This window comes from Silurus meridionalis, chromosome 23 (genome assembly GCF_014805685.1).
Source record: "Silurus meridionalis isolate SWU-2019-XX chromosome 23, ASM1480568v1, whole genome shotgun sequence".
Lineage (NCBI taxonomy): Eukaryota > Metazoa > Chordata > Actinopteri > Siluriformes > Siluridae > Silurus > Silurus meridionalis.
This window is the reverse complement of record NC_060906.1, coordinates 11570290-11584157: the sequence shown is the minus strand read 5'-3', so window position 1 is coordinate 11584157 and position 13868 is coordinate 11570290. Positions and strand designations below refer to the sequence as shown.

Sequence of the window (13868 nt, the reverse complement as noted above, 5' to 3'; positions counted from 1 at the left end):
GAAAGAAAATGACATTATTCCTGTGAAATCAGCCCAGTCCAGCCGAACCCCACACACAAACACACACACACACACACACACACACACACACACACACACACACACACCCAGAATAACCCACAGCTGGTCACATTACTGCAGGGGCTTACACATGCCACGGCTTCCTCATTAGATAACAGGTGCCAGTTACATGTCACTGGCTTAGACAGCCTGCTCTTTGAATAAGAAATTACACCATGGTCCATTAGGTTGAGAAAACAAGTCCTGTAGCAGGTTACATTTTTAATTACGCAGCTTCAAGTATCCACATGGAGCGAAGTCTTTGTTAGTACAGAAATGAAGCATTGTGCCTGAAACACTGGCAATCTGAAGAGATTGAACACCCATTTGTTTAGCAACATCCACGCATGCACGCGTTTGCTTGTGCACACACACACAGGTTTAGTCATATGTGTTGTTTCGGGTAAATAAAATGGATTCATAAAATAAAAATAGTGATATGAGAAATATTCTTGGAAAAGAAAAAAAACAAAACAAAAAACCCCTTATGCTTAAAATCCATTCTCTGCATTTAAGACAAAAACAACAAGGGTACACACATTGGTCTTTATCATCTCCCCAGAGATTACAAGAATGTCAGATGCATATGAACGTGTTAACTTCAGTACACTGCCCCCGTGCCCCCTCCAATTTTAGTTTTATTTCATTATTTTAAAGTAGAAAACTGCTGTAGTCTGAAAGAAAATGTGCTGTGGAAGGAGGGGGTGAGTTGAAGCAGGCTGAAGCAGTAGCAGCAGGACTGCACCCATGACAGGCTCACACACTGTTAATGATGATGAGAGCTGGCATCGCGGTCTGCTGGCTGGTCTCACACAAGGTGCCTGACTGGGCAAGCTTGGCAAATACCCGTGCCGTGCCCAGGTTATAAACACCAGCCTGGAAAAAGCAGGCCTTCAGCGAGAGCTGGTGGACTTCCTGTGGCCTCAGCTGCAGCTTGTACTGGGTCTGTCCCAACCATGTAAACGCACCATGCACCTCAAGTGACTCGGGGCTATCAAGAACAGAAGAGATGACTGGTAGTTAGAAAAAACACACAAAAAAAGGAGAACATTTTACTGTGCGCTGGTAATTTTGTCTCGGTCTCGATTACCTTGTCGTTTTCTGCCGCAGGTCAATGATCACATCCACCTGAGCCAAGGAACTGTTGGAGAGAGTCAGGGTAACTGGTACCATGCATAAACTGGAGAGAAAAAGATAAACACAAATTAGATAAATAATCCACAAGGAAACACAATCAGCAGATTTCTGCTTATTCAGTCTGTATCCTTGACATAATCATGCATTTGTATTCAATATCCGTTTCTTTTAGGATTTATATTGACACATTTTGAATGAATGGGTTTTGAAGTGGGCCATTCAAGCCATTTGGGCAAATGAGTTTAACTAGAAGGTAAACTGCACTCATATACTTTATTTCTCATGTAGAAAACTTGAATTTACAACAAAGCAAATTCTGGAAAACTTGGGTCACTTTAATGCGCATACTATTTCCAGACACACGAATGTTTTGTGTGTGAGAGTGTGTTAGACACCTTTTCTGTGGGAAAGGGTGGTCATAGGACTCAGGATAGTGCAGACAGGTCTTGATGAGATGAGAAAGCTGTTCCAGCGAGGGTTTGCCAACAGGAGGTGGAGGATCAGGCTTGAACTTTAGCAGCACCATCTCCTGTGCTTCCTGCCAAACACACATCAAATCTGCAGTGTCAGCGGAAAACAATGTACAAGAATCCCTGAATGTTACGTAGTGCGGCCCCGAGGGAATTAATTATTGCTATTACTTGTAGGACACCCAGTCAACGAAAACAAATTTCTTCAGTTGCATAATTTGCAATTCGGGACACACCTTTGAATTCTATGTATTGAACGTCGCTTCACTCACGTGAACGACAGTGTCGATGGAGACTGAATGAATTACACAAGGAAGTATATAACCAACTATTGTTCATTGTATGCATGCATTAACAATACTGCACATTCGTACTAAAAACCAGGTACTGTAATGCTTCAGGCACTTTTTAATAGGTGGAATCTTTGAAGGGATACCTCTTTTTGTGCGAGCGAGCACGCCTCCTTGCCGATAGTTTGCAAAGCAACGTGGAGTTGTCCCTCTAAAATGAGCTGCTTGTTGTCCTCCACAACATACGCCTGCAAGAACAGTCCAAGGCATTAGAAACTGTAATTTAGAGATGAAAACACACAATGTAAAGCTGCAAAATCAGCCACGGAGCTGCACTGCAATGCAGGGGGTGACTATGGCAAAAATATTTACTACTTCTGCCACTAAGCCAAATCATATCCTATTATTAAGTAGTATACGTTTATCTGGCATTTTTTTCTTTTGACTGCTAAACACTGTGTAGACAAGAAATCGGGATGATGAACATGCACGGTATTGTTATCGCGGACACTTCGAAATACCGTAAATGATTATAGATCCAAAAGTCGTGCAGAATGGTGCAATTTAAATAATAAAAAAGCCTACACTAACTTACACCAACATTCCTTACATTTGTGGTGAGCAGAATAGAATGCCAGGAAGCACAGCTAGAAACACGTAGCATAGTGCAGCGATGAATCGGCTAACGATTTCTGCTAACGATAGCAGGATCAGGTGACAACAGCATACATCCATGGGCCCAACCTGCCTTGTGTCAGCAGCTCAGGCTGGTGAAAGTAGTATAATGCTGTGGGGAATGTTTTCTTAGTACCAATACACCATCAATTGAAAGCCATAATCCATTTGAGTATTTCTGATGATCATGTGCTTCCTTCATGTCCAAAACTTATCAACTTCTAATGGCCATTTCCTGCATGATAACGCATAAAGCTGTTTCCGGCATGATAATGAACTAGGTCATAAAGCGAAGGTTTCACAATGAATTTAGCGATCTTGAATGGCCTTCTTAGTCATCGTCAAAAAAAGTGCACCTGAACAATCTGCAGGAATTGTGTAATCGTGTCAATATGGTCAAGAATATGTGAGAAATCCCGGTCATAGAAAAAATATGTTTGGTCAGCGCAAAAGGGCGAAGCAATTAGCAGAATACTATTCCTAGGAAAGTGCTCTGTGGATTTATAAAGTCTCACTGATGTGAAGGAACAGTAAAGCACCTTCCAAAGGACGATGATGTCGAGTTCCACTTCACTGCATTTCCGTATAACACTAGTCAGGTTGTGATCCGTCCTGCCCGCAGGGGTGAGGCTCTGCCTCCTCATGTGTGAGGCCGCACCTTGAGACACGACCCTTTTCCGCGGCTCGGATGGCGGACCTCTCCGGAAAAAGAAGTCGGCACACGGAGTCATAGAACTGACAATCTAATGGAGAGGCACGAAAAAAAAAAAAATTCAAAGAAATGGGATGAAAACAGGGAGTAAACCATTTGATTCAGGACGGTTTGACATAGTGAAAAGCAATAATGTGAACAATGTGAATTCAAACGTTCTGACTGTTAGAGGTATATACACGAGAGAGAGAGAGAGAGAGAGAGAGAGAGAGAGAGGTTCTGATTTACCTGTTCATTTCCAAGGTTTAGGTCAGCAAAAGTGTACTTTTCTACTGAGTCTGAGGTAGCTGGGGAGGGAATAAATAAATAAATAAAAAAGTATAGAATACTGAATTAAAAAAGCCTCATATTGCTACACAAAGTTTGGCACAACACACACAAATGAAATATTTTATAAGGCTTCAATGCCACAAGTAACTAAAAAAAAAGGGGTTGTCCATTCACCTTTTCCTTCAATAAACCTTCAGAATATTTATTTTAAAGCTTTTTTTTTTAAATGGTGTAATCAGATTTGCTGTAACTAGCTGAGAGACAAGATGGAGACAGTAATGTGTAAACTGCAGCACCGAATACACACAGTGCTGGTCACAATGCTACAGTATAGTTACAGTCAAATCTAAAAATGCATTTGTCTTTTACGGAAACTGTAAGCGTGAAATAAAAAACAAAACAAAACCAAAACAAAAAAACAACAAAGACACTCATGCAAAGTGATTTCAAAATATTAATGGCTTCTAACAGTTTAATCTCTTTGGCTTTAAGTGTTGCTTCTTCGAGACTGAAATATTTTCATAGGAGTAGGTCTGCTTACATAATTGTGCTTGCTCTTTTTTTTTCTATCTGGCTAACTAGGCAAATAATTACTTTGTAACAACTGTGGTGAGGAGAAAAGCATCTCAGCATAACCCAAACCTATACATTGTGCTGCAGCCTCATGATTAGCTAATTATAAACCTGCACTGATATTCATGTATATGAATATGACTGTATACGAAGTGTTCTCTAGTTGCAGAGGTTTGTGACGAGTCATGATCTGATGGCTGAAGCTGAAAAGCTGTTCATGTAAGCAAGTTCTCACCTTCCTGTGTTCTGCATCTAGTTGCCCTGAAGCACAGCTTCCCCCTCTCCCTGCTGCCCAATTTAGAATCTAGAAAGAGCAGGATAAAAAATTCAAGTTTAAACAATTACAAAGAAGTGCACAGCTTGAAAATGTTCACAGCACACGCATGCCTTTTTTTTGCAGCCTTTTTGCTCAAAATTCGAATTTGTACACGTATTCAACTGCAGATTTCATATTTCCTATTGATTTTCGAAACCTATTATTTATTTATAATAAGAATTGATTGAATAGCCAATGAGTAAGTGGCGAGTAGCCCCGAGCCTTTTTTTGCTCTAAAAGTGTACTTTTATACAGTCAGAATTCAAATGATTTGCTTTAACTCTGACTCTGGGCCTCAAACACCTCTTTTTTTCCCCAATGTATGTGATTTAGAAATGGTCTTCGATGGTCTTCGTCACTCGGTTTTCGATCCAAGTCTCAGAAAAGCTTAAATGGGCTAAAACATTTGTTCTTTTTTTCTTAGCTAGATCAAGAAAATGTGTCGAGCACTTTCCCATTCAACATCTTTCGTCAAAGAAAACTGGAGAATGTTCTTATGAGTTTCCGTGTCGGCTATAGTGAATGAAGAGATCAGGAGGGCATTTGAGGGTGGTGTGAGAAATCATTGGCACTGCTTTCCAGGACTGTAAAAACAAACTATACGGACAAAAGAATTGAGACACCTGACTTTTGAAAGTACCATTACATTTTCCATCCACTTAAACTAAGAAACCCAAACCTGTTCCAGAATGGCAATGCCTCTTTGCACAAAGAAAGCTTAATCAAGATATGCTTTACATGGGTTGAATTGAAAGATCTTAAGTGGCCTGCTATAGCGGTCTGACCTCAATCCTACTGAACACCTTTGGGATAAAGTGGAATACTGACTGCACCCTCAGGCCTCCTCACCTACATCAGTACTTGACTTTACTAACACCTTTGCGGCTGAAGGAGCATAATCTGCGCGACCATACCCCAAAATCTAGTAAAACATCTTCCAAAAAGAGAGGAGGTAATTATAACAGCAAATGGGGAAAATCACATAATTCTTATGGTCAGGCATCAACAAACTTTTGTCCATATTGGTGCATGTTTCTTGCTGTTACAACAATAATTATAAAGTAAAAATCGGTCAAAAAATTTAGATCAAAAACCACTTGCGCAATGTCTGACAGGAGATATTACATCATTAAGTTACACAGTAGCAGACTGAACGACAGTTACCCTTCAGCAGTCTATTTTTCACATGATAATCTTTTATGGTCGATTCCGATACAGATTTATTATAATTTTTTTTTATCAAGCAACAGTAAAAAAGTATACATTAACAAGATGTTGATTTGGTATTTAACAGGCCAAACTGGGCTATTGAAAACAATAACGGTAACCATCTGAATTTAATAGCAGTACCTGCACAGTAAGCAGACTACATTTACTACAAACACAGATGTACAAAAGCAATGGCGGCTTTTGTTTTTAAATTTAGTTGAAACTGGCATTAAATTAAAACATGGCCATCGCCTGGCTTTTCAAAAGTGCATGCGAGAAAAGATTTGTCCGTTTTGCTCCTCATCCAAACGTTTACAGTGCAGGGCTCGAACAGGTACGCAGGTGCGCCGACTTTAATGACGCATATGCAGCTCGTATTTGCACGCCAGTACACCAACATCTGTTCGCTTGTTGTATCTGTGCCTCAGACAGGGAGCTCTGCATTTCCAGTGCTGTACGTCGCTCTGCGTGGGATGAACCTTTAAATGTCTGATCAAGTTTGTTGTGCCGAACGTCTTCACTGTTGCTCCTACACGATTAATGTCCTTTGCAGGCGTTGCAGATTGCCATCTTCCCGTCCTGCGCACAGATTTTCGAACACGTCCACACAAATGACATGTTCGTGCATGATTAGGTACAGGCCTACCAATGTAGTCTGAGGACATGGCGCAATTCCGAAATAAATCGGGCGTAAAAAGACAAATGAATAAATGGTTGAGCGGTCAGAAATCAGATCCCTACTTTCAACTCATTAGGCCGCGACATTTAAATCATGCTGACTTGCAGAACAAGACTGCATATTATTTAACATTTCCTACACAATAAAGCTTTTGTGGTATTTGACTTGATTTGTTATAGATGCATCAAGTCTCTTGCGCTTGTACTTTCCACAGTAAGCGAGTAAACTGAAACGAATAAGAACGTCAATGCACTCGCTGCACATATCCAATGAAGCCACCCCTGACTCAGCAAAGTACTGCAGAGATGATCTAATCTGTGATCAGATCAACCAGATCATGATTACACTAACAGGGCACTAAAGCACAGCACATGGAAGGATAATACATCCAGACCAGTGGGTCTATTCGAAGATCCATTTCTTGGGTACAATCGTAATAAATCCTCAGCCAATAGATACAAAAAAAAGGTGTGCCATCTGTAACGATTACATTAATCCACAATGGATTATCAGAGAAATAGTATATTTAGGAAATAACACGTTTAAAGCAGCAAAATTAACACCGGGAGAGGCAGATATACAAGATAAAAAGAAACATCAAATAAAAAAGTTGATTTCCTGGATGAAAACTGTGTGCGGGCATATACATATATTCAATCATTTTTTCAGGGTTTCTGCAGGTTTCACCGAGTCAGATTTATGATTTTTTTAAAGACCATTGAAAATAAAATATAAGACACATTAAAACACACACACAAACACACACACAAATATGTTGTTAGCAACCGGCATGAAGCCCTAAATGATCCAAGTCAGGAATCGTAAAAATCTGCACTTGCACAATGCGGAAAAATACAATCCGTGTCTGTGGTACAATCCGAGAGAGATTTGTGCCAATAACAGAAATCTGATTGGCTGTTGCATGTTGGTCTCATTTATAGTCGTAAGACAGGGAATTATATTTGGACTTGCAACAAAAAAAAAAGGAGCATTCAATGAGCATTAAAAGGTAGCGTTACATAAACACCGGAAAATTTGAACAGCCGATTTAAGACTTTTTAAGACCTATAATTTAGATTTTGAAACTTTTAAAGAGTCTGCAGAAACCCTGTTTTTAGATGACTGCAAGAACCTGTGGTTGTTTCTAATGAAGTGAATGGTACACTTGTTACTAGAATATCAATACTATGAAAACTTTCAACTGCATCACCCCCGAAAAAAATCCCTAACCAAAGTGTCAGGAAAGGTGTGAAGAGCAGCAGGAGTCAGTAACAGTTATTAAGTAGGAGCTGTACGTTTATCAGCAGTCCAACTTTAAGCCAATCTGCTTACACTTCAACATAAAAACAAAATCATGAACAAGATACAACATAATGTAATTCTGCACATTTGTATTTAGTGAATCGGAAGTATGGCTCTCAATAAGGAAGTTTGAAAGCGAAAGGAAAAAAAGGGTGACTAAGAGATGAAAATGTAGACGACTCAGACCTTTGTCTCCAGCAGGATTGATGCACTTGTGTAGCCTCCAGTGTCTGCTGCTGCTGGACACCTGCACTATGTGGAACTCGCGCACTCCTGCTTCGCTCTGCACGTGAGGGATATTATGGACGGACAGAGAATGAGAGGCGTTACAATGCGTACTCTGAATAACGACAAATCGCTCATGTCAGCACCAAATCACACGGACACAAGAAACGATGCCTTGTGCGTATTAAAATATGTGATAGTTGTGCAATCAAAACTTTGGTTAGAAAATAAAAAGAGGTGCTGGTCATGCATAGGAATGTAAGATGTATCTGCTGGCATACAGTGTTGATGTTTTCCACATCCACGAACACCAGCATGCTGCCGCTGCGCTCCTCCCCCTTTTCCTCATTCCTGACTTCTCCTGGCAGCACGTTACTGCGGCATGCCGTCACTCTCGCGCTCAGGGAACGACTTGCACAGATGAAGGCTGTGTGCCGCAGCACCCGGTGGCTGAGAATAAAAAAGGGAAAAGCGAGAGACGTTTGAGCCTGTGAGCTCGATGCTGATTTTGCGAAAAAAATATTAAAGTGCCCTCTGCTGGCGGGTACCTGAGCTTTGCATTTTTCTCCACGCTCTCGTAGTAAAACAGGAAGTGAATCTCGTGCACGCCCTCGCGGTCAGGTCCTCTGAGCCACAGTGGTATCTGTAGTGCCTCACCTGGTCCCAGAACTCCTGCCGTTAACGGAATCTCAGCGATCGCGGGCCGGTCATCCCCCGTCACGCCGAACGACGCGGGAGATACCAGAGTCACTGCGGCCACTGACGGCGGCGTGGCCATCGTTTTGTAAGCGGAGCAGTGTTCGGCAGCAGTGGGGGTCACTGGGGTGAGGTCAGAGGTCGCACTTCCAAAAGTGAAGAACTCTGGGTGGGTGGACACCACCCGCAAGCCAGCGAGGGGAACGGCGCTCACGTTGATGAACTCCACCCACGCTTTTCTGATCTCGCCGCACAGCAGGCCCGTGGGGAAGTTAATGAAAAACACCTGGGATAAGAGGATAACGAACATTTCGGTAAGAGCGCCTTTAACAGATGCACGGCAACTGCAGACTGGATGTGGCTTAAGCCTGCAAACAAGCGCTAAGGGATTAAAGGTTGCTGCTGTGCTACAGAAACACACACACACAGACCTCCAGCAGAGGCATTGGAGGAGTGATGATGGGTTCAAGGCGACGGTCTGATCCGTGTTGGACAGAGGTCTTCTCCTCTTTGGTCGTGTTCAGTCTCGGCCCCTGGATCTCCAGATCCTGCCTCCCGCGGACACACATCAAAGGACTGGCTGCTGAGAACAGAAGAAAACCGACAATGCTCTGAAGACACTGAAATAGATCCTCAAGTACAAGCGGAGTTATTACAAAAAAACATGTTAATAATTTCTGCTTATTTAACAATCATTAATTTAGGACTATTTGCTTGTAGCAGAAAATAATAGATCAGACATTTGAATACAGTTACGATGGTGGCACTTTTTGAAAAAAATCTTACTATGACTAGAGTGATACGAATCTCCCGCCTTGTGAGACGCATGTCCACATGCATTACGGTAGCACTATAAATTGCCGTTTTGCTAAATTGTGTACAGTAATTTGTTAAATTACCATATTACAGTATACAACCCCATAACTAATCACCATTCTTTAAGACTCCTGTGTAGGTTAGTCCATGTCTCGGCTTACGTCATTTACAAGTTACGATGGTGTCACTGTAACGCACCTCCTTCTTTTTTGGGGGACCGCCTGTACATACTCGCCACTGAATGTGTGTTACAATACAAATGAAGCGTGAGATGAAATTCATCTAATCATCCAGGATCAGTAGAGCAGTACAGGATCTTTAAATGTAATCATGGTTCAATGTAAGGATTAAACTACAGGACTGCGAGTGTGTGATTGAGTGTTCGATACCTTCCCCAGTGTTGTCCTCCTCTCCTGTGCCCAGGTTGTACACCACACCAAGTACATGCAGCGCTCCGGTTTTATAAGGAAGCAACTTCAAGCGAGCCTGAAGTTTAAAAAAAAAAAAAAAAAAAAAAAAAAAAAAAAAAAGACACAAACATGAAATATCAAATACACCAAGAAAAACACACAAAAAGAAAAAGAAAAGGTTAATTAAAATCCTCACCACTTTTGTTTCTTCAGGATTCATAAGGAACTCTGGAATGACTTCAGTGCTGATAAGGTCATCGAGTGCTGTGGCCTGTAACGTGAAAACATTAACCACAGGAGACAGACATACCGATTAATAATTAAAACCTCGACAACCTCACACTTACTTACCTTGCTTGAGGCTGCCTCCTTTTCATTGGAGATGGTTTCTCCAATCGTGCCTCCTTGAGTCCCAGAAAAGACTTTTGGTGTGAACTTCCACAGCAGAGACAGCTCAGACAAAGCCAGTGGAACCTTTAGAGGATTTCTGAACACCACTTCCACGACAATGGGCTCTGCAGAGATGCAACGCAATGGAGTTTTGTGATGTGATTGTTGCTATTGACTTGCAACTATTGGGAAAATTGTTCCACTTTAATATTACACACATCAAGCCCATTGTCATGAGTGAAGTTTCTCATTGCAGTTTTTTTTCCCCACAAAGCTACAAAGCTAATGATAACCAAGCAAGTCAGGAAAGTTTCTGTTTTTAGTTCCTCACCCAGTTCTGTTATTAATTGATATTGTATTTTCCGGACTATAAGCCGCTACTTTTTTTCCCACGCTTTGAACCCCGCGGCTTAAACAACGGAGCGGCTGACTTGCTTGGATTTTTTTCTGGGTTTTCGGTTTCACAAACTTCAAGCCAAAACACTGAGCCCCATAACATTAGACCAATGAAATTGCAGAACGGGTTCAGGTGAACCAGTGAAACTCTTTATATTAAATCAGATGCGCTCCCACCGAATCGGGCCGCACCACATCATAAATATGGATGATGTTCCTCTGACGTTTGACCTGCCGCTCACTCAGACTGTCAACAGGAAATGCGAATCATTCGTCACGCTGAAAACAACCGGGCATGAAAAAACACACTTCACCTGTGTTCTGAGCTGCACGGCATCGGGAGAAAAGCTTCACCGATGGTGATTTTTAAGCAGCATAGCGATGCCAAAAGAAAAACTCCCGAGAGAAATAGTTGTGAAAGGAAGGAGGAAGACAGTGAAAAATGACTTTCTTGGTAGGCTACTGTTTAGATACAAGCCGTGTAACAGAAACTGTCTTTCATTAAAGCCTGTGTAAAGTTCATTAGTTTCAATGTAGATTAGTTTCAGTGTTCATTAGTTTCTTATAGACAGGTGCGGCGTATTTATGTTCAAAATAAAAATCTTTGTAAAATTCAGTGGGTGCGGCTTATATTTGGGTGCGTTTAATAGTCCGGAAATTACGGTAAATATACTGAGTGAGGTTTGTTGTGAAACAATTGATATAGTCACTGGTGGTTGGAGGCCTGAGAGGAGTCGTACCTTCCACCACAGCGAGAGGGTAGCGCAGATTATCGGTGTGGCTGCTGAAGCAGTACTGCGTCGGCTGGAAGCTGATTGGTAGGCTACCCCTGTTTACTACAGCCACTACCTGCTCTTCCAGCTCCACCCACAGCTGGGACTGTTCCTTGTCGTATTCCTGGTCCAGCCACACATGGGTGGCTGCTTGCTTTTCCCCTGTTAACACACAAACACACGTCTGCAATCAGCAACATCTCAATTTTAAAATCCAGTCACTTGATTTGAAAAAACATGAGAGCTAGCTTAAAACAAAACAAAAATATTGTGATGGGTAGCAACAATATATAAAGTCAACTCTGTAACCACTTGTTAAATGTTACGACGTGTTTCCTAGTATATTTTTATATAATCACCCTATTCTACAGCTGAAATATGGAGCTGAAATAATTGTATATATTCAGATATTAATAGCATGTACTATCTAAAACACTGATATTTTCTTGAATGGCAGATGTTTCTTAAAGAAAGGATGATTCAAATGCATGACATATATATATATATATATATATATACATACATATATATATATATATATATATATATATATATATATATATATATATATATATATATACACACATACACACACACATATACATATATGTATATATATATATATATATATATATATATATATATATGTGTGTATGTATGTGTGTATATATATATATACACACACACATACACACTATATATATATATATATATATATATATATATATATAAAAAAATTATAGAAATATACAGGAGTTTTATGCCCAGTCTTAAAGATCTTTCATTTTCTCGAAATGTTCTCCACTTTGAGGTACTTTGAGAGTTTGAGAAACTGCACTGGGGCAAAATACACTCCCTCAAGGGCTCGAATTCATATTGTTCATATTCATGTTTGCGTGCAATGTCGTTTATGCATGTCTTACCCTCTGCAAGTCGGCGTTCGTGGCCGAAGAACACGCGTGTCTGGGTGCAGAGTAAGCAAGGCAGAGGCAGATGGGGCAGAGCGTTCTCGTTAGACGGCTGACTCGCGCTCTGAAAACACAACGTGCAATGGACAAGGTTGTTGATTCGATTATGATTATTATAAAGAAACGCAAATCATGAACACTTTTGTGAGTAACAGACAAAATGGGAAGGATTTCATAATGCTGCATAAATTGGGAAACATGCCCGAGAGAAGTCAGTACTTTGACTACTTAAACCTCCACAGTTTGATTTGACTCAATTTGACTACTTAAACCTCCACAGTCCATAAAACTCAACACTGAGCACAACACTGGTGTTCCTTCATCTGGTGTTTAAAAGACATGAACCTCTTACCCTGTACACATACAGGTATTCCCTGAGGAAGGCGCTCTGCTGCACAGCGGACTGCTTGCTGTCGCCGATGAGAATGTGCCGGAAGGCGGCTATAGCGTTTTCGGGATGGTTCAGAGTGAACGACTGTCGGCCGATGGTGAAGTTGATGTGATCTTCGGCGAGAGTCCAGCCCTTCCCTTTATAAACCTGCATGGCCTGGCAGTAACACCGTAATGCATGTCTCTTCTGCAAGAGAACATTAACACATACGAGCAACAGAAGCATCTGTTACTACATCCAAAACATTTAAGAAGTACAGACTAGGGTTGCAAAACTCTGGGAATTTTCAAAACTGGAAACCTTCCATTAGAATGAATGGGAATTAATGAGAATAGCCTGGGAATGTATAAAATTGCAGGTTAGCCTATAACAAGGAGCTTAAATGTAAAGAAATCTTGCAGGATAGTTTTGGTTAAAACATCCAGATTTCAGTTGAATTTCTACCTGCACATTCATCAATCACATGCACACTCACTGCAAGGCCACCCAGATCTGGAAATTTACTGGAAATGTTCCACCCATTTGCAACCTTAGTACAGACAAACCCAGTGCTCATGCTCCTGACACAGAGGTCAAAATAATTACATGGGTTTATTTCCTAATACAACTTGATAAAATAATATACATTAGAAACTATGATTTTTACAAGGCTTACAGACAATCAATACATTCAAACCAAGACATCTGTTCCAGTACATAAATAATACAGCCTTAACACTAGGACTAATGAAAACAATAATGACATCACTTATAGTGAAGTACACAGTACACTGACTCCATAAAGGCTACAGTGTTTCATTTGAATTATTCTCTTGAAAAAAACACTGCTCTTATTGTGCTCCAGGAATAGAACCGTGGACATTTTATCTCCGACCTAAAACCACATTCAAATGTATAGCGGAAACTGATTGACCCACAAACATGCAGCTGAGATGTAATCGTGTTCAGAGTAGAAGGTTCGCTCTCACCTGCCCGGCTTTGCTGTAACGGTGGCCCGACAGGATCATGTGGAAGGCAAACTTCCTCACCATTGGGCTGCGCATATTAATGAAGCAGTGAGCTGCCTGCTCCAATAAGAGAGCACTCCGCAGATCCGAATCCTGTTACAGA

General features: G+C 41.0%; 1 protein-coding gene across 3 annotated transcripts in view; it reads right to left on the bottom strand.

Annotated features, from left to right (window-relative positions):
* Window positions 1-249: 249 nt before the first annotated feature.
* Window positions 250-13868, bottom strand: part of trappc8 (trafficking protein particle complex subunit 8) — a 29406-nt gene continuing 15787 nt past the window's right edge. For 2 of the 3 annotated variants that reach the window (XM_046836184.1, XM_046836186.1), the window contains 18 exons: window positions 13727-13858; window positions 12720-12944; window positions 12323-12431; window positions 11367-11561; window positions 10192-10355; window positions 10037-10111; window positions 9820-9916; window positions 9046-9197; window positions 8467-8900; window positions 8200-8368; window positions 7880-7976; window positions 4423-4491; window positions 3573-3631; window positions 3172-3375; window positions 2104-2205; window positions 1593-1735; window positions 1151-1240; window positions 250-1051 (listed from right to left, as the gene is read on the bottom strand). In XM_046836184.1, coding sequence (XP_046692140.1) covers window positions 817-1051; window positions 1151-1240; window positions 1593-1735; window positions 2104-2205; window positions 3172-3375; window positions 3573-3631; window positions 4423-4491; window positions 7880-7976; window positions 8200-8368; window positions 8467-8900; window positions 9046-9197; window positions 9820-9916; window positions 10037-10111; window positions 10192-10355; window positions 11367-11561; window positions 12323-12431; window positions 12720-12944; window positions 13727-13858 — 2751 coding nt within the window. In that variant the 3' untranslated portion in view covers window positions 250-816. The remainder of the gene's footprint in view (window positions 1052-1150; window positions 1241-1592; window positions 1736-2103; window positions 2206-3171; window positions 3376-3572; window positions 3632-4422; window positions 4492-7879; window positions 7977-8199; window positions 8369-8466; window positions 8901-9045; window positions 9198-9819; window positions 9917-10036; window positions 10112-10191; window positions 10356-11366; window positions 11562-12322; window positions 12432-12719; window positions 12945-13726; window positions 13859-13868) is intronic. The other variant, XM_046836185.1, reaches the window with a different exon arrangement.